The sequence below is a fragment of the Notechis scutatus genome, chromosome Z (assembly GCF_049901735.1).
Source record: "Notechis scutatus isolate UNSWTSFEM ecotype Mainland chromosome Z, rNotScu1.2, whole genome shotgun sequence".
Classification (NCBI taxonomy): Eukaryota; Metazoa; Chordata; class Lepidosauria; order Squamata; family Elapidae; genus Notechis; species Notechis scutatus.
The window spans coordinates 110,348,937-110,366,698 of record NC_142025.1 but is presented as its reverse complement, the minus strand read 5'-3'; the positions used below and the strand labels follow the sequence as shown (position 1 = coordinate 110,366,698).

The 17,762-nt window shown below is 41.0% G+C and overlaps 3 protein-coding genes and 4 non-coding genes across 7 annotated transcripts; 4 read left to right on the top strand and 3 right to left on the bottom strand.

Annotated features, from left to right (window-relative positions):
• Positions 1-29: 29 nt before the first annotated feature.
• On the bottom strand, positions 30-496 carry LOC113422771 (histone H2A type 2-C-like). The gene has a single exon (XM_026683915.2). The coding sequence runs from the start codon at positions 462-464 to the stop codon at positions 75-77; it is 390 nt and encodes a 129-aa protein (XP_026539700.1). The 5' UTR covers positions 465-496; the 3' UTR covers positions 30-74.
• Positions 497-803: 307 nt separating this feature from the next.
• Positions 804-1,244, top strand: LOC113422772 (histone H2B 7-like). The gene has a single exon (XM_026683916.2). The coding sequence runs from the start codon at positions 849-851 to the stop codon at positions 1,227-1,229; it is 381 nt and encodes a 126-aa protein (XP_026539701.1). The 5' UTR covers positions 804-848; the 3' UTR covers positions 1,230-1,244.
• A 3,090-nt stretch (positions 1,245-4,334) lies between these two features.
• On the top strand, positions 4,335-4,844 carry LOC113422773 (histone H4). Its single transcript, XM_026683918.2, has one exon. It carries the CDS (start codon positions 4,355-4,357, stop codon positions 4,664-4,666), a length of 312 nt encoding a protein of 103 aa, XP_026539703.1. The 5' UTR covers positions 4,335-4,354; the 3' UTR covers positions 4,667-4,844.
• A 512-nt stretch (positions 4,845-5,356) lies between these two features.
• TRNAM-CAU (transfer RNA methionine (anticodon CAU)) lies at positions 5,357-5,428 on the top strand. Its single transcript has one exon. It is a non-coding gene; the product is annotated as a tRNA-Met (tRNA).
• Positions 5,429-8,197: 2,769 nt separating this feature from the next.
• On the bottom strand, positions 8,198-8,269 carry TRNAP-CGG (transfer RNA proline (anticodon CGG)). The gene has a single exon. It is a non-coding gene; the product is annotated as a tRNA-Pro (tRNA).
• A 757-nt stretch (positions 8,270-9,026) lies between these two features.
• TRNAD-GUC (transfer RNA aspartic acid (anticodon GUC)) lies at positions 9,027-9,098 on the top strand. The gene has a single exon. It is a non-coding gene; the product is annotated as a tRNA-Asp (tRNA).
• Positions 9,099-9,770: 672 nt separating this feature from the next.
• TRNAQ-CUG (transfer RNA glutamine (anticodon CUG)) lies at positions 9,771-9,842 on the bottom strand. The gene has a single exon. It is a non-coding gene; the product is annotated as a tRNA-Gln (tRNA).
• Positions 9,843-17,762: the final 7,920 nt, after the last annotated feature.

Below are 17,762 nucleotides of genomic sequence, written 5' to 3'. Positions count from 1 at the left end.
GGGTGGCTCTTAAAAGAGCCTTTGGGTGTCGTTCTTAACAGCCGAGAGGGAGCAGGCGGGCGGGCGGGCGGGCTCTACTTCCCTTTGGCCTTGTGGCTCTCGGTCTTCTTGGGCAGCAGGACGGCCTGGATGTTGGGCAAGACGCCTCCCTGAGCGATGGTCACTTTGCCCAGCAGTTTGTTCAGCTCCTCGTCGTTGCGGATGGCCAGCTGCAAGTGGCGCGGGATGATACGCGTCTTCTTGTTGTCCCGGGCCGCGTTGCCCGCCAGCTCCAGGATTTCGGCCGTCAGGTACTCCAGCACGGCAGCCAGGTAGACGGGCGCCCCGGCTCCGACTCTCTCCGCGTAGTTGCCCTTGCGAAGCAGCCGATGCACACGGCCCACGGGGAACTGGAGCCCGGCGCGGGAAGAGCGAGTCTTGGCCTTAGCTCTGGCTTTGCCTCCTTGCTTGCCGCGTCCAGACATACTTCCTTTTCCTTTTCCTTGCAAAAAAACAATCAGCTTTTTCTAACCCGAGCAGGCTAAAAAGATAATGGCTCAAGAAAGGCTCCCGCTACCTTTTTATTTTCTCACCGAGATTCAAATCGGCGCTTCCTATTGGCCGGCGCCAGAAACGAAGCGGCGCGGCCAATGAACGAACGGCACCTTCTTCGCATCCAATGAAAAAGCAAAGGCGTGTCAGTGCCATTGTTCAGTTAGACCTCCGAAAAGCGGCCAATCGCGGGACGCCAAAGTTTTCATCCTTCTCACGAGTTGAATAAATAGAGCGGCAGGGTTGTCACCCGAGATCGCTTTCTAGTTTCCTCTTTCTTATTATTGTTTCCCGCTTGAAGTGCTGTCTTTAGCAAGATGCCCGAGCCGGCTAAATCCGCTCCCGTGCCCAAGAAGGGCTCCAAGAAAGCCATCACCAAGACTCAGAAGAAGGGAGACAAGAAGCGCAAGAAGAGCCGCAAGGAGAGCTACTCCATCTACGTCTACAAGGTGCTGAAGCAGGTCCACCCTGACACTGGCATCTCCTCCAAGGCCATGAGCATTATGAACTCCTTCGTCAACGACATCTTCGAGCGCATCGCGGCCGAGGCTTCCCGCCTGGCCCACTACAACAAGCGCTCCACCATCACCTCCCGGGAGATCCAGACGGCCGTGCGCCTCCTTCTGCCCGGAGAGCTGGCCAAACACGCCGTCTCCGAGGGCACCAAGGCCGTCACCAAATACACCAGCTCCAAGTAAAGTTGTTTTCCCAGAGCAAACACCCAAAGGCTCTTTTAAGAGCCACCCACTTTCTCAACGAAAGAGCTGTTCTCTTTGCTTTTTTACTTCAGGAGAAAAAATAAGTGCTATGTACATTCCAGTTCATACCTAAATCGTGACTTATTTTAGGGCAGGAAAAGGGGGAGGCAGGAGGGCTCTTCTACCAAGGTTGATGGGACTTGCATTTTAAATTAAGATTTTTGGGGGGCTGCCTTGCATTTCCTCCTGGCTGATAAGATCCACTTCTGATTTTCCCTTTGTCTTAAAGTCCTCAAAATGCTAGCATCATGCAAACACAGTTCACAATCTGCATAAAGTTATCAAATAGACTGGTGTTGGAAGTTAGATTCTTTTTTCCTTTCCTCACTGGTATGTAGCAAAAATATTCTTCCAAATTGCTGCCTCAAGATTTGGTTCCCCTTCTGAAAAGGGAAGGGGGAAGAAGCCAAATTTGAGTTGTTTAATGTTGCTTAGTGGGTTTTTTTTCCTGTGGCAGGATTTGATTTTTTCAGCACCCTGCAAACCTCAAAAGGTGCTGTTCTTTATAGATATTTCACTCAGTAATTAAATCCAAAAGATGATGTCATTCATTTAGCTCTTTTTCATGAGCAAAAGTGGCTTTACTACTTTTCCCAAGGGCCCTAAATATTTCCAGGTTCCCGAAAGTTTAGGTTTGTGGAAAGTTGTCTCTAGTTTTCTCCCTAACAAATTATTAAAAAAGTTCTTTCAGTCAAAGTTAGTTTTTGGACTCTAAAGAAGGCAGAAAGAATTCCCTTTAAAAGTGAGCTTTTTAAAAATTCTGCCAAGACGTATATGAGCCTCTTAATTTCCATTTTAAATAAGATTTTTGTGAAGCCGCCTTGTATTTCCTCCTAGCTGATAAGGTCCATCCACTTCAGTTTTCCCTTGTCTTGGGCAGCCCTGAAACTGCTTGTATCATGCAAAGGGTATTTAGTTAGCACAATCTTTGCTTAAAGTTAGCAAATAGGCTGGAATATAGGAAACTATTCTGTCAAATTGTGCTGCCTGAAGATAGAATAGAATACTTTATTGGCCAAGTGTGATTGGACACACAAGGAATTTGTCTTTGTGTAAATACTCTCAGTATACATAAAAGAAAAGATACATTCGTCAAGAGTTGAGAATCATAAGGTGAAACACTTAATGATAGTCATAGGGTACAAGACTTTGATCCCCCTTTGAAAAAAGGGGGGACCCACTTGAGTTGTTTTAATATTGTCTTACAGTTTAGACTCCCCCATGTAAAATGCCACCTACTTTCTCAAAAAAGAGCTCAAACTTTCAAAAAGATATTAAGTGTCTTGCATCCAAGAATAGGTTGCTAATATGTATCCTTCCTTACATAAGCCAGCTAAGCCTTGTCACGTCATTTCACTTTTTTTTGTTGTTCATTTGTTTCTGTCCTTCTCTGCATTACTATTCATTTTGTTCTGTGTTGCACAACACACATAGTGTGGAAAGTAAAGCATCTGTGTAGATGTGAAGTAGACATGTGCAGACGTGAAGTAAACAAAAATGCACAAAGTTCCAATCAAAGTTCAGAAGGAAGTATAGAAAATATTGTCTGTACATCAATGCATGGAAAAAGCATCGAGAAAGCAGTTTTCCTTACTGAATAGAATTCATACAATGAGCTTGCATTCTAAGAGTTGCAATAAAATAAGGATAGGAATTGCTGGTATATTTAGCATCCATTTGTTTTACTTTTTCTTCAAAATGGTTCCTCTGCGGCTGAATATTTCTGAATCTGTAGGGTCTGTAGTATAATCTAGTAATAAACTCTAAAGCACACAGAATAAAACTGCATGCAGTATATAAAAAGGCTTTATTACTTTAGGAGGTATGAATAAGCTATAAAAAATCACATTATATATACATACTGTATGCGTGAACAAATTTGATATACAAATACCAATTGATTAGTAATGCTACACAGAAAACGAGTCACAAGAAAGGGACAAGAAATAAAACTTCAAAATAAATATAATTTAACTACTGAAAATCAAGACAGTTAGAAAAACCTTATAACAAAAACCACTGGCAACACACACTAACATAAATTGGAACTTCTGAATATTACGAAGCATATACAACAACCAGATATATTATTAACCTTTCTGTTTCTTGGCTACTCTATCAGCAGAACAATTTGCAGCTTTTTAAAAAATTAGAATCTAATAGAGACATGGTAATAAACCATTTCTTTTTCATTTTGCCTCTAATAAAATGTATATATTTCCTTCCCCCTGGTTACTTTGTAAAAGGAGGAGAATATAAGCATCTCTTAATTCAGTGTTTTGGCAGGCAAAATGAATAAAGCCAGGAGAAAAATAGAGATAGATGTATGTAGAGCAAAGTAGATCTATTTTCTGAGTGTTTTTTTTCTAGTGGGATCATCCACATCACATGCCAGAAAAAAGTTTCCCCTCGAATCCAAGCCCTATTTACATGTAAAGTAATACAATGGTTTACTTTGTAATATGTTGTAATTTTTTTTAAAAAAAATTAGCATTTCTCTCAAATATGGAAATTTAGGGCTCTTTGTCCAAAGTTTTGATTTTTTTTTCCTGGTGGAAATTTGCCGTTTTAAAAGCTATACTGATTTAATACTTTAATATGGGAACCATATTCAGGGAATATAAAAGATAAATTCCAGTCCCATTCATAGCTATCTAGGAAGAAATAGGTGTATGTTTATTTTGTCAGTTATTGAAGAATTCAAGATCGATTCTGAGTTGCGATCTATGGGCTTTTTTTCAGCTGCTCATGTCTTGGAAATATTATAAAAAGCATATTAAACGGCAACTCTCAAATAAATGAATTTTCCAAAAGAAGAAAAAAACCTCACCGCTCTTGACTTTACTTCGCGCTAACAGAAAATGTACTGATTGGCGTGTTTGAAACTCGAGTACCTTTTTCTGATTGGGCGAAATCGAATTAACCGGTCATTGCTTCAAGGCGGGAAAGTGGTTACTGTTCCTTCTTGTAGTTTTCCTTCTGGTCGGATTCCTCTGTATATAAGGAACCAGTGCAGTGGTGGTAGTCAATAGTTTTTCTGATTAGGGAGAGTGTGAATTGTAGCTATGTCTGGACGTGGAAAAGGAGGCAAAGGCTTGGGGAAAGGAGGCGCCAAGAGGCACCGGAAAGTCCTTCGCGATAACATCCAGGGCATCACCAAGCCGGCTATCCGCCGTCTGGCTCGCCGCGGTGGCGTGAAGCGCATTTCGGGCCTGATCTACGAGGAGACTCGCGGCGTCCTGAAGGTCTTTCTGGAGAACGTGATTCGCGATGCAGTCACTTACACCGAGCACGCCAAGAGGAAGACAGTCACCGCCATGGATGTCGTCTACGCCTTGAAGCGCCAGGGACGCACCCTCTACGGCTTCGGCGGTTAAAACCTTCGAAAACTTAAGCCTTAATTCCAACAACAAAGGCCCTTTTAAGGGCCAATCAAATTTTCTTTAAAGAAGCTGTTGGTCACGATTTAAACTTCAAAAGGAAACCCCGGGTATTGGGTGTGCGTGAAATTATAAATTAAACTAAAAAAATAAAATCAAAGGGTAAACTTGGTAAGTCATTTTTTGCCGTCAGTTTTCTGTTTCTACGTTAACCACATTACTGGAGCTTTTATCCTGGTTTCTAAGCAGCTACGGTGTTTGCGTCGTTTACCATAGTTAATTTGCCCCTGCTAGAAAAAGCGAGTCGGTGCTAAGATTTACTATTTTAAGTACTTCAGTGTGACATTTCTGGAGTAAGATTTCTGGGATAGCTTTTAACTATTTTTTTTTTTTAAAACTAGAGGGGTAAAATAAATGGTACCTACATTACAACAGCACGGTTAAAATATAAGCTCTAGCAAGAGCATTAATTAAGCCTATAAACGTATGCAGGAAAGCAGCCATTGGCAAGCCTTACGCCAACGGGACAAGATATACTTTTGATATATACAAAGTTGCAAAAGGATGTTTCCTGCGTTCAGTATGCAGTGTGTATCCTGTTTATGTAATGGTTTCATTTATAGAAGAAAAAAAAACAACCCGAAAGACAAACGACAAGTTGCAGTAGAAAGAAGCTTACTTTCAAGTAGCAGAGTGGCGCAGCGGAAGCGTGCTGGGCCCATAACCCAGAGGTCGATGGATCGAAACCATCCTCTGCTAATAAAAGCGGTTCTTCCCTTTTGTCTTATCAGTTTCAGAGATGTCATTTATTTAACTTACTATCGCCATCCAATGCTTAATGTCCTAATTTTTCTCTTTTGCATCACTTTGGGAGAAAGGGAGAGAATGACCAAGGTTAGTTAAGGATGGGTTTTGATCAAAAGATGATTGAGTGTAACCTGCTGTTGCTCTTTAAGAAATAAATCAATTTTATGTGTGTTTGACTGGAAGCTAATATATGAATACACTTGTAAGAATCTGCAGTTTGACAGCCTTTTCCTGGTTCTGGGCACATCAAATCTGTGGAAATTAATCTGAAATGAAAACAGAATTGCCATCTCAAATCTCTTCTCATTGGTAGTTTAGAAATTTCCTCTGAAAAAAAAAAACTAGGAATGTTGCTTGAAAATAGGCAAAGAAAACAATTTCAGCCCGTTATATTACTACTTTGAAATGGCTAATGCATTAGCAGAAATTTCATTTTTAAATCCCTGGGGTTATTATACTTAATGGCTCCATTTTGGAGCTCTCCTCCTTTAGACCTTCCTAAGTGTCTGGATTTTTAAAATTGAAATGGTTAAAACAAGTCAATCTCTTGTTTGCAGGAAGGACAGCAGTACAGGGGTGATATAACAATATTTTTAGCATTCAGTTGATTAAAAATTAGTACAGGACACGCATTAAAAAGGGGTGGGACTTTGGGACCCCTTTGTGGCCATTCTCTTGAGTTTTTTTTTAAAAAACACCTTCCTTGCAGACATCCCCATCCAGGAAGTTGTATGTCATAAAGTGCCATTCCCTCAGCCAAGTGACATGATATCTAACTCACAGGTTTTGGAATTTCGTCTGTCAACCCCATTAAAAATGAAACAAAAATCCATTTCAGCCATTTTTTGTAAAGGTTGAGAAAGGATTGTTTGAAGTTAGCACCCACCCCTCTCCTAGGAAAATGAAATATTTTAGGATATACTAAAAAGGCAGAATGTTTCCCCTAAAAGAGAAGTAGAAACTCAGAGGCAGAAACTCAGCCTCCCCTCCTTTGTTAATGGGCCATTGGAATCTGGGGCAGTCTATTCTACATAACAAAGATCTACCTCCTTCAGGCAGACCCATAATTGGAATCCCAAAGCCCTTTCATCATCCAGCAAGGCTCAACCAAGCCTGGGACTCAGGACACAGTCTACAGAGTTGCCCCTGCATGGCCCCATTGGAGTTTGACAACCAATCAGCTCCAAGGCATGTGATCCTGTCCACCATTAAATCATCTTTCCAAACAGCTTCCATGTTTCCAGAGTCTTTCTTCCCCCATTGGAACTGAAGCTAGAAGGATATTTCTTCCAACAGGATCATGAAACTAGAAATGAAATTTTAGTAGGTTTGCAGGATGGCAAGATAAGTTGTAAAAGATGTGAACCTTGAGATGGACCAATCTCTTTTTCTTTAACAGCCACATGTGCTAACCAGCTGCACAGCAAAGACCTCTGGTGTGCAAAGCTGGTGAATGATAAACTGGGTGTATTTTCTGGAGTGTTAATTTGTGCACCTCTAGTCATTTACAATGGTTCTGTACACACACAAGTTCATTTGGTGACCGTTCAAAGTTACAACAGCACCGAGGAAAGCAACTTACGGCCATTTTTCACACATATGACCATTACAGCATCCCCACCATGGTCACATGATTTACATTCGGATGCTTGATGGCTGACTCGCATTTATAATAGTGTCCATGTGATCCCCTTTAGTGACCTGACAAGGCAAGTCAAATGGGGAACCCAGATTTGCTTAACAACTGTGTTCCTAATGGAAGAATTGCAGTGATTCTACTTAACAAATGTGGGTAGAAAAGTCATAGAACGGAACAAACTCACCTAACAAATTTCTCACTGAACAACATATTTTATTTGGAAGCGGGGGGGAAACAATTGTGGTCATAAGCTGAAGATTTCTTGTACCATCATTTTTCAAAACTATTTATAAACCATACATAAAACTGTTACAGACATTACAGTTCCTGATGCAATTTCACATATGTTACCCCAGCCTTCATGTCAAGTGTATACATATCTGTGCTTGTAAGTATGTATACATCCCTGAAAACACTCTCCCCCCACCCACCCACCCAAACACACACATATATATATATGTCATACTGTACAACATCCTCAGGACAGCAGGTTTGAGGCGTGACTGCCATCCTATTTAATAGTGACATATTATCTTTGCTGCCTTCAGTTACTTATTTAAAAAAAAAGCAAAGGCAGGATTTAAAAATCTAAAATATGAGAGAAGAGATGTGAGGAAGAGGAGGAGAATTATTCCATATGGCTTATTTGGTCTGCAGAAATCGTGGCATCAGCTTTTTACCTCTTTCTGGTGGTTGTCCAGATATTTCCAGCCAAAAGTTTGCCCTAGTCTTCCTCTTGAGAGCCACACCTCAGTGGACTTATCACATCCTTAATTTCCAAAATGGATGGCTGAAGCTAACTCAGATCATAATTCCAGTGCTTCGATTTATCCCCTTCCCCTCTTCCTCCCTTTCTCTTTCCCTCCTTCTCTCCTTCTCTCCTTCCTTCTTAGAAACCAACTTCTGTGCTTGTCTTCCTCCACCTTCGTGCTTTCCTTCCTTCCTTCCTTCCCAGAAACCAATGTCCATGTTCCACTCCCTCCAGCGTCTTTGTACTTCCTTTTGTTTTAAACCAGCAAAAGGTACAGCTGAAGTAACGGCAAAGAGAAAAGAGGGGGGGAAATCGCCTTGGGGATGAAAATGGGCTCGTCCGGGATTTGAACCCGGGACCTCTCGCACCCGAAGCGAGAATCATACCCCTAGACCAACGAGCCACTTCCTGGAAAATGGCTTCCCGTCATCCCCTTCTCAGGCTTATGACATCACCATCGCAGCTGCTTCTACGAAAATTAAGGAGTGCCTTTACCCTTCCGTTCTCACGTTCCGTGTGCAATGAAAGGTAGCCCCAAAATGTAGATTTGAGCGCCGGAGGAAGGAAAAGGAATCCACCCACCGTCAAACCTTCCATTGATCTCTGCTGAAAAAGACCCCTTGAAAGCTTTCTAAGCCCCGAATTACGTCAGAAAGCTTTGCAAATTCGCGGCTCTTTTTCTCCGGGCACAAAACCCGTGACGTCTATGGAGATTCTCAGTCATCCAGGTCAGAATTGAAGAAGCTTCTTGGAGGAGAAGCGAAGCGTCTTCAAAGAAAGACCAAAACGTCCAGTTGCCTCTTGAAAACTCATGATCTTTCCAAGATTTTTCTCTCTGAGCCAGGACAATGCCAGCTTTATGGCAATCTCAGTTTGGGCTTTCCTGCCTGGTGGGGAGCTGTGGAAAGGGTGCCTCTGAGCAAAGGCAAAGGGTGCTCCCTTTAACCTCCCCCCCATTTTGCAGTTTGCGCTGATGTTTAAGCAAGGAGAAATCCTTTCGTCAGGGCTTAAAGTAGCCAAACAGACAAATCCCCAGCCACCCGAAGATACAGACGTGATGCACTGGGACAACAGAGGAAACGAATTTCAATGCAGCATCCTTCTATTACAAATGATGGGTTGCTATGAGAGAAGCATTTAGAAAAGCTGTGAGCAGCTACTCCTCGTTAGTATAGTGGTGAGTATCCCCGCCTGTCACGCGGGAGACCGGGGTTCGATTCCCCGACGGGGAGAGTGAAATTTTTCCACTTTCATTTTATCAGGGATCTTTAAACATTTCCTAATACACTTTCAATTTCACAAACATTATCAGGGATCTTTAAACATTTCTTAATAATTAATTAATTAAGCTCAATCTCGGTGTAGGAAGGTCGTACATACACCTCTTATTATTTTATTTGTTTATTATTTAATTCGTTTTCAACAGCTCAGAGTTTCCAATTCTGAGCCCTTAAACGACATGTTACGTCTGAATTTTCCCTTTTCCCAATGCAATTGTTATTCCTGTCTATTTGCCTCCAGGCAGCCCTGGATTTCGGCTCCAAATTCCCGCATTGAGGGTTTTGTGGTTTTTTTTTTTTTTTTTTTTTTTGCATTTTAAGCACCTACATGGGGTCTTTGACACGTGTGTATATTTTAAAGGTATATCAATCCTAAAAACATTCGTGTTTTATAAGGGCAGTTCTGACCTGCAGAAACTCTCGCGGCCGCTAGATGGCAGCGCAATGTAACGAAGCCTTCTTGTCTCTGGGTTTTTGCAGGTCTGGGATTTTAAAAAAAATGATGATTAGAAACCAATAAGCATCCGGAGCTAAAAAGAGGAAATGTCTCCTTCCTTAGAGTTCTCTACAGAGAGATGGAACAGAAAAACCTGTTAAATCCGGAAACTAAGAATGCAAAAATTTAGGTTCCACCGAGATTTGAACTCGGATCGCTGGATTCAGAGTCCAGAGTGCTAACCATTACACCATGGAACCTTCGTGAAAACTGTAATGGTTTTGCTCATATTTCATATAAATTGATACTCAAAGGTGGTTAATATCTGACCTATTTAGATATTTCCTTGAAAATAGCAGCAATCTTAGCCTACTCACTGACATGCAAACTTCAGGAAATTTAAATTTATTTCTAAGTAAAAGAGATTGGATCTTCTTTTGCTATTGCCTATAAAAATATTATGAATAGTCTGATCTGAAAAATCGTTAAGTAAATATTTTTCCCATTAAGAGAGAGAGAGAGAGAGAGAGAAATGGTCCAAACCATGCATCATTCCATTTTTTCCAATTGAAAATGAATAGACCATTGGCAGACACAATGTATTTTTCAAAAAACAACAACAGTACATATATTTCAATGAAACTAATTCTTTAGTTAGTAGTTTTTGTTTTTTAGCTTTATGGTTCACATTACACTTAACAGCTTTACAGTACTCCTTGTTAAATAACTGTCTCATTAAGGGATGTTCAAATATTCAGATATTCACAATTACAACAGTAATGAAAAAGTAACTTTACCACCAATGCTCATATTTACAGCTTTTGCAGACTGTATTGTAAGGAAAGATAAAATCAAGTAATAAATTTAGTTGTGGTTTCATCTAGCAAACACTTCACTTAATGACTAAGCTGCCACAACTAAATGTGGTTGCTAAATATGGGCTACTTGTGCATATCATGTGTATGAACCTAAACACAATACAACTACAGAATAAAATCACAAATGATATAACATTACAATGGACAATAACAACATGAGATAAACTAAGAGGATGGATGGATGATTGTAATGTTTTGTTTATTGTATAGCCATATGATGCTTTAGATTTGTTGGCTATCTTCTCATACCTATCATTCTTATTTGGTCAGAGAGGGAGAGAAGGGAGGGAGGGAGGAAGGGAGGGAGGAAGATCAGAGATGAATAGGTAGGAGGAAGGAAGGAAGGAAGGAAGGAAGGAAGGAAGGAAGGAAGGAAGGAAGGAAGGAAGGAAGGAATATTATGGCAAAGCATGGTCCTACTGTCCATTGCCACCTATCCTTGATATTTTCCTTTTTGTTGTCGGCTCCATAATATCCATTGCAATATTAATAATAATATAGTTAACTAACATGAATCAATAAATATTACAGGCAAGAAAAATATTGTAATTAAGTAATAATTGTGGTTCACGAGTCTGGTAAATTTCCTTTTTTAAAAATTTCTGAGAAGATATTCTCAACAAAGGGAGCACTTCCTGTTTATTGAGGTCCCAAGAAACACAGGAAGGCCTCCATTAATTATTCCTTACGAAATAGCTTAGCGTATCTGCACAAATCCAGATACAATGATAACAGAGATAAACTCCCAAAATGTATTTGTTAGAAACAGGATCTTTTTACCCATCTCAAAAATCTCCTACCGCCATCAGCCCTGCAAGCTTGATATTCAACACTGTGGGAAGCCCACACACCCTCGAGAATGAAATATTTTTGGAAATATTAAAAAAGGCAGAATATTATATTTCCCCAGAGGAGAAATGGAGAAACATGTTCTTAAAGGCAGAAAGCAGCCCAGGTCTTCCTGCCACAGCGTCAAGCAGAAGCCTCAAGTCATTAAAGATGGGTGTTTTTATACCTATTAAGAAAAACTGGGCCAATTTATTAATAAACCAAATGTCTTCAGCCACAGAAGGCTGGGGGTGATGGGATTAAGAATTTACATTGCCCTCCACCTAAATTCTAAAGAGGGCATAACTTTTAGGACATAATAGGATTAACCCATCGCCACTGGAATAATAAAAGACACAAGGCTTATTACATTGCACAATCCCCTGGAGCATCTCAATTATCAAATCCCAGAACTCTATTGCATTGCCTCCATCAGAGCCTGAATCTGGGGAGGAGAATGAGGCCGGAACTGGAGGGGGCAGCTTCATTGGCTTCAGAGGAATGTTGGGAGGAGCAGGCCAAGGCAACCCAGGGCCCCTCAGGATTGGGACAGCTTCAGGGGTGGGATTCCACCAGTTCGCACCTATTCGCTAGAACCGGTTGTTAACATTCTAAGCAGTTTGGAGAACCGGTTGTTAGAAGAAATTACTGGCCTAATCCTGTAAGGAAGGCAGGAAGGAAACATTCTGGTGTTGCTTACAGAAAGTCCGTTAACCCTTATTACATTCTTGGCAGGACTAGACTTCTTGTCTCAGGAATGACTGGAGTTTTTTTTCCCCTCCTTTGCTGGCACTTTGCTTGTGTGGAGTGACCATTCAAAGTTACAATGGCACTGAAAAAAGTGACTTATGATCGTTTTTCACACTTACAACTGTTGCAGCATCCCCACAGTCATGAGAGGCCAGGCAAGGAGATGCATGCCTCGATGTGAGTGATGTTGATTTGGCCACACCCAGCCACCAAGACCACCAAGCCACGTCCACCAACTAAGCCACGCCCACAGAACCAGTTGTTAAAAAATTTGAATCCCACCCCTGGACGGCTTATTAGCAGGGAGGAATGGGGACCGAAAGAGGACAAGCAATGGACATGAGCAGCGACAGAGCTCAGCCGATGAGCAAAGACCTCCCCCTCCTGATCCCCAAGCATAGAGAGTAGAAAGAAAGCAGCTGACCCAACAACTCGGGAGCAGAGCACCCCGCCCCTCTTCACAAGGCACACCTGGGGATTGACATTTAAGGAGATGCTGTGGGGAGGGGGATTTGTCGGGAATTAACATTGAATTGGTAGAGTTAGGTGTGCTGGTACACACATTTGCAGAACTGCTTGCTTCTTCCTTACTTTGTGGACTCATTGTTCCTTGGTTCATGGACTCCTTTCCCTGTGCTTTTGCTTTGCTGGACTGGGTGCAGTCAAAGGCTGCAATGTTTGTGTGTGTGTATATGCACACTTTGCTCTGGGACTTGCCAAGAATGTGGGAGCAGTTGGGGGGAAATTTTGAGCACTAAAAGGGAGTTTGAACTCTCAGGTGGCTGTATGACTTTCGTGCCTTCTCCCAGGTCATCACACCTATAACAATCCACTGTTTTTCTCCTGCCTTAGAACCGGACTGGATTTTTCTTCCAACAACACCATCATTCCAGAAATGCTACTCTCTAAACTGACTCAGCTAGCTGTTCCTGACCATCTTTATAGATGGAGTCAGTGGTGGGATTCAAAATTTTTTACTACCAATTCTGTGGTTGTGGCTTGGTGGGCGTGGCTTGTGGGCATGACATGGGAAGGATACTGCAAAATCTCATTCCCTCCCCACCCCATTAACCTGCTTTCCAGCTCTATTCTCCTGTGCAGGGCAACAAAAGAAGACCCAGCTGATCAGCTGGGACTTGGGAGGCAGAGAATAGATGGGGGCAGGACCAGTCAGAGGTGGTATTTGCCAGTTCTCCAAACTACTCAAAATTTCTACTACTGGTTCTCCAGAACTGGTCAGAACCTGCTGAATACCCACCTCTGGATGGAATATAAGCTTTCTAACAGATAGGAAGCAGCAGGTGAAGCTAGATAAAATCACATAGAATATCCATTCAATTAGCAGAGAAGCCCCCTCGGCTGAATGCATTTCCTTCCATCATTCTTTTCCCTCTGTACCAAAGACTGCATCCCTCTGTTAAAATACTGAATTTTGCAGATGATACAAGAGTCACTGGTCTCATTCGAGAAGACGATGATTCTGCATACAGACGGGAGGTAGAACAACTGGCCCTGTGGTGCAGCTAGAACAATCTGGAGCTGAAAGCTCTTAAAACTGTAGAGATGATAGGTTTTAGAAGAAGCTCTCCTATTCTACCACCTCTGGCAATATTAAACAACACAGTAACAACAGGAGAGACTTCCAGGTTTCTGGGTTCTGTACTCTCCGAGGACTTGAAATGGACACCTAACATTAGAATCATCATTTTAAAAAAGCCCAACAAAATATGTTCTTCCCGCATCAACTCCGAAAGTCCAGATTGCCCAAGGATCTGCTGATATAGTTCTACAGAGAAATGATTGAGTTTGTCATTTGTACCTCAGCAATTTGTCTGGTTTGGCACAGCAACCAAATAGGACAGGTGTTAGTGTTTGGGGATTAACCCCTAGCAGAGTATTGCAGCAGTAGTCAAGCCAGGCAGCCAAACGAGAGTGGAAGGGCCCCAGAGTATACACACACTGAACACAAACACTGTTTGTAGTTTAAATAGTTTTTAATCCATTTAGAGTTTAAAGCATTGTCATTCAGTCCATTTGTCATTCACTATATTTCCATCCAGTAAGACTCACTATTACAGCCCAAGTTAAGAGTCCTTACAATATCTTTATCAGCCGATAAAGATATCTTCTCCTCCTCCGGTGCCTCTCTCCAGAGAAACAAACGCTGGATATTCAGCAAGACGCTCAAACAGTAGAACAGTTGAATTCCGCAGTAAATCAGCAAACAGTAGCAGACAGGATCATCTCGGTCACAGGCACAGTATAAACAGTATTCACAGTTAGTCACAGTAAGTCACAGTCACAGTCACAGTAAGTCGCAGTAAGCTTTACAGCTTCTAATGCTTCCTTATATTGTAACTTCTAACCGCACCCTTAATCGGCTAATTGCCTGCAGCATTGTGCTTAAAGTGATAAGCAATTAAACCATGATATCTAAGTTTTATATATTTATTCACCCAAACCATATTTGGTATCAATGTTATACCTAACAACAGGTACAGATTTTAATGGATAGCTAGGATCAGCGGTGGGCTGCTATGGGTTCGCCCGGATTCAGGAGAACCCATAGCTAATGTTGTGGCAGGTTCAGAGAACCGCCAAACCCCACCCTTGCCTGGCCCCTCCCAGCCCTCCCCTCCCTTCCCAGGAGTCTCCACATGGCCCAATTTGGATGCAAGGTAAGTGCAGGGCCTCCCGGAGTCTTGTCAATCATTCCTTCTCATCTTTCCTACTATGTTCTCCAATTGATATCTGTGATTTATCAGTTGTTGCACCTTATGATTAATAAAGTACAAGAAGTGATAAATCATAGATTAATGATTGTAGCTATAATCTATGATATATGACCTATCCACTTGTTGTTTGTATCAACACCAGAGGTGCTATTCAACCAGTTCACACCTATTCGGGTGAACCGGTAGTGGTTATTTGGCATGGGTCGCCGAACCGGTGGCAATCCCTGGCTGGCCACGCCCCCAACCTGGTCTCCCAGTTGCTCTGTTAGGGATATACACCCTTGTTAGGGATATACACCCTAGCAGAATGTGCAACGGTAGTCAGTCAGGCAGGCAGATATGTGATACAAACGGTGTTGTAGTTTACACTCAGTAAAACAGATACACAGTTGTTATGTCTCATCTATATTCACAAGTGAGCATACAAAGTTCCACAGTTCCAAACATTCAAACAAAACAGAAGCAGACTACAAAAGGGTTAATAATGCTATATTCCAGTCCTTGGCAGACTTCCCGGAATCTGTCTGGTAATTCAGAATGTCCATAAATTACAAAGGCTGCTCCACACATATCTTTTTGACACATCAAACACTTTGCTTCCAAGCATAGTTTGAGAATCATCACGCCTCCTTAAATCACCTGGATGGGCGTGTCAATCTCCCTAATCAATGTCTGGCTTGATGCCTCCCCTCAGCTTGACGTTTCAGTCTCCTCCTAGTTCTGGCGTCAAGCCACGATCTGTCAGCTTCCCCACTCTACGCCTCTGACTCATTTTGTGGATCAGTTGCTGGCATGAATGAGGTCGAAGGTTCTGGCGAGGAGTGTCTGTCCGACAACCTCTCATCCTCCTGGCTCACATCTGTGTCCTCTAATAATTCAGACTCCACATTCACAGCAGGCCCCACCCTTTCATCTTCAGAATCATCAGAGTCAAAACTCACAGCAGGATTGATCCTTTCAGTCACAACACACAGTGCTAGTTAAATAGTTTATTCCAGTAAGATTGTTAGCATAGTCAAACAGTCCATATATCATACACTTAGTTCAGTCCGTCCGGGGATTATTCATTAGCAAAGTCCAGTGTCGAAAAAGAGGTCAGTAAACTTACAAATAATCAGTCCAGTAATATATCTCTTTTTGCAGTAGAGATATGAAGAAAATCAAACCTCTTTTCTTCGTTCAGCAATAGCAGGGAAAACACGCAGTTATCACCATCAATCCATCATTGTCAGCAATCCAGTAAAAGCCAGCAAACAGTGAGCTCTCTTGCTCCCTCTTATGGTGATTTTACAACCGCACCCAAAATACATGGTCTGCATTTAAAGTGATACACACAATCATAGTCTATATATATTATTTTACCCAAACTAAGTTAGGTAACCATGTTATCCCTAACATTCTCCCCTTTTGGGTAATATAATAACATATATATCTATTTACAACTTTAAACCATAGTTTTCACAACTTTCCTTGTGCTTTACTGCACCTTGGGCTTTTGTAAACTGATCAGCAAAATTTTCTTCAGTTATGCAATATTCCAGACTTATTAAACCATTTTTTTACAGATTGCCTTACATTCAAATATCTAAGATCAGTATGCTTAGATCTTGTTTTTACAGCAATATTTGTAGCCAACCGTATGGCTGCTTGATTGTCCTCATACACTACAATGGCATCATTAACAGTTATTCCCATATCTAATAACAACTGTTTATACAGAATTAAATCAGTATATAATAAAGATAGACATGAAAATTCTGCTTCCATTGTGGACATACTTATGTGTTGCTGTCTAATTGACCTCCAACCAATCAGTGCTTTACCTAATAGTATAGCCATACCTGAAGTTGATTTTCTAGTGTTTATGTCTGTTGCAAAACTTGCATCAGCATATGCACTTAAAATCAGATCATCTTTTGGCTCCAAATACAATGCATAGTGCATTGTCTTTTTAAGATACCTTAATATACGCTTTAGCGCTTGCCAGTGACGTTCAGTGGGTTCAGCGTTGAATCTTGCCAATTGATTAACGCCATATGCAATGTCTGGCCTTGACCAATTACTAATATACGATAAACTACCAATTAATGACTGATAAATAGTCTTATCGAATTTTGAACTTTGAGCATCAGTTCGGCAAAATTCCTGACTCATTGGAGTTTTTGCCGGCTTACAAAGTTCCATTTTATACGTTTTTAGCAATTGGTAAATTTTATCTTCTTGAGATATCTTAAAGCCACTCTTGGTTTTGTTTATTGTCAATCCTAAATACTGTCTTATCTCTCCTAATTGCTTTAATTTTATCCTCTTACCTAATAATGATATTATTTCAGTAGCTTCATTATTAGTCTTTGTAATTAAAGCAATATCATCTGTAAACAACAATAATAATGATACTGTTCCATTATTCTCTCTCTTAAATAAACATGGATCAGCTAAACCTGCTTTAAACCCTATATTGTTTAACTCTTTAACAATATATTGGTTCCATTCGTAACCAGATTGTTTTAATCCATAGAGACTCTTTTTAAGTTTCCAACAGTCATTATTATTTTTATCATCCTTAATCCCTATTGGTTTCCTTAAATATATAGTGTGCTGTAATGGTGCATGCAGATAGGCAGTTTCTACATCTAAGTGATTTATAATATAATTCTTCTTAGCTGCCCACACTAAAGCTGCTCTCAAGGTTGTTGCCTTTAAATTAGGTGCAAATACTTCATCATAATCATATGCAATTTGATTAAATCCTTGAGCTACCAACCTAGCCTTATGGGTAACAGTCCCATTTTTACCAGTTTTTAATTTAAATATCCATTTGCAGCCAATGGATTTTTCACCTGGAGGTAATATGGCATTTTCATAAACTTTCATTTCCTTTAATGAATTTAATTCCTTCTCCATTGCCTTATACCAATTTTCCTGTTCCTTTGCAGGAAACATCCTAAGTTCTTCAACAGTAGTTGGAACTTTACTAACTTGGCAAACT

Excerpts from the sequence above, each read along its gene's own strand:
- LOC113422771 (XM_026683915.2), bottom strand. The coding sequence starts at position 464 with ATGTCTGGACGCGGCAAGCAAGGAGGCAAAGCCAGAGCTAAGGCCAAG.
- LOC113422772 (XM_026683916.2), top strand. The coding sequence starts at position 849 with ATGCCCGAGCCGGCTAAATCCGCTCCCGTGCCCAAGAAGGGCTCCAAG.
- LOC113422773 (XM_026683918.2), top strand. The coding sequence starts at position 4,355 with ATGTCTGGACGTGGAAAAGGAGGCAAAGGCTTGGGGAAAGGAGGCGCC.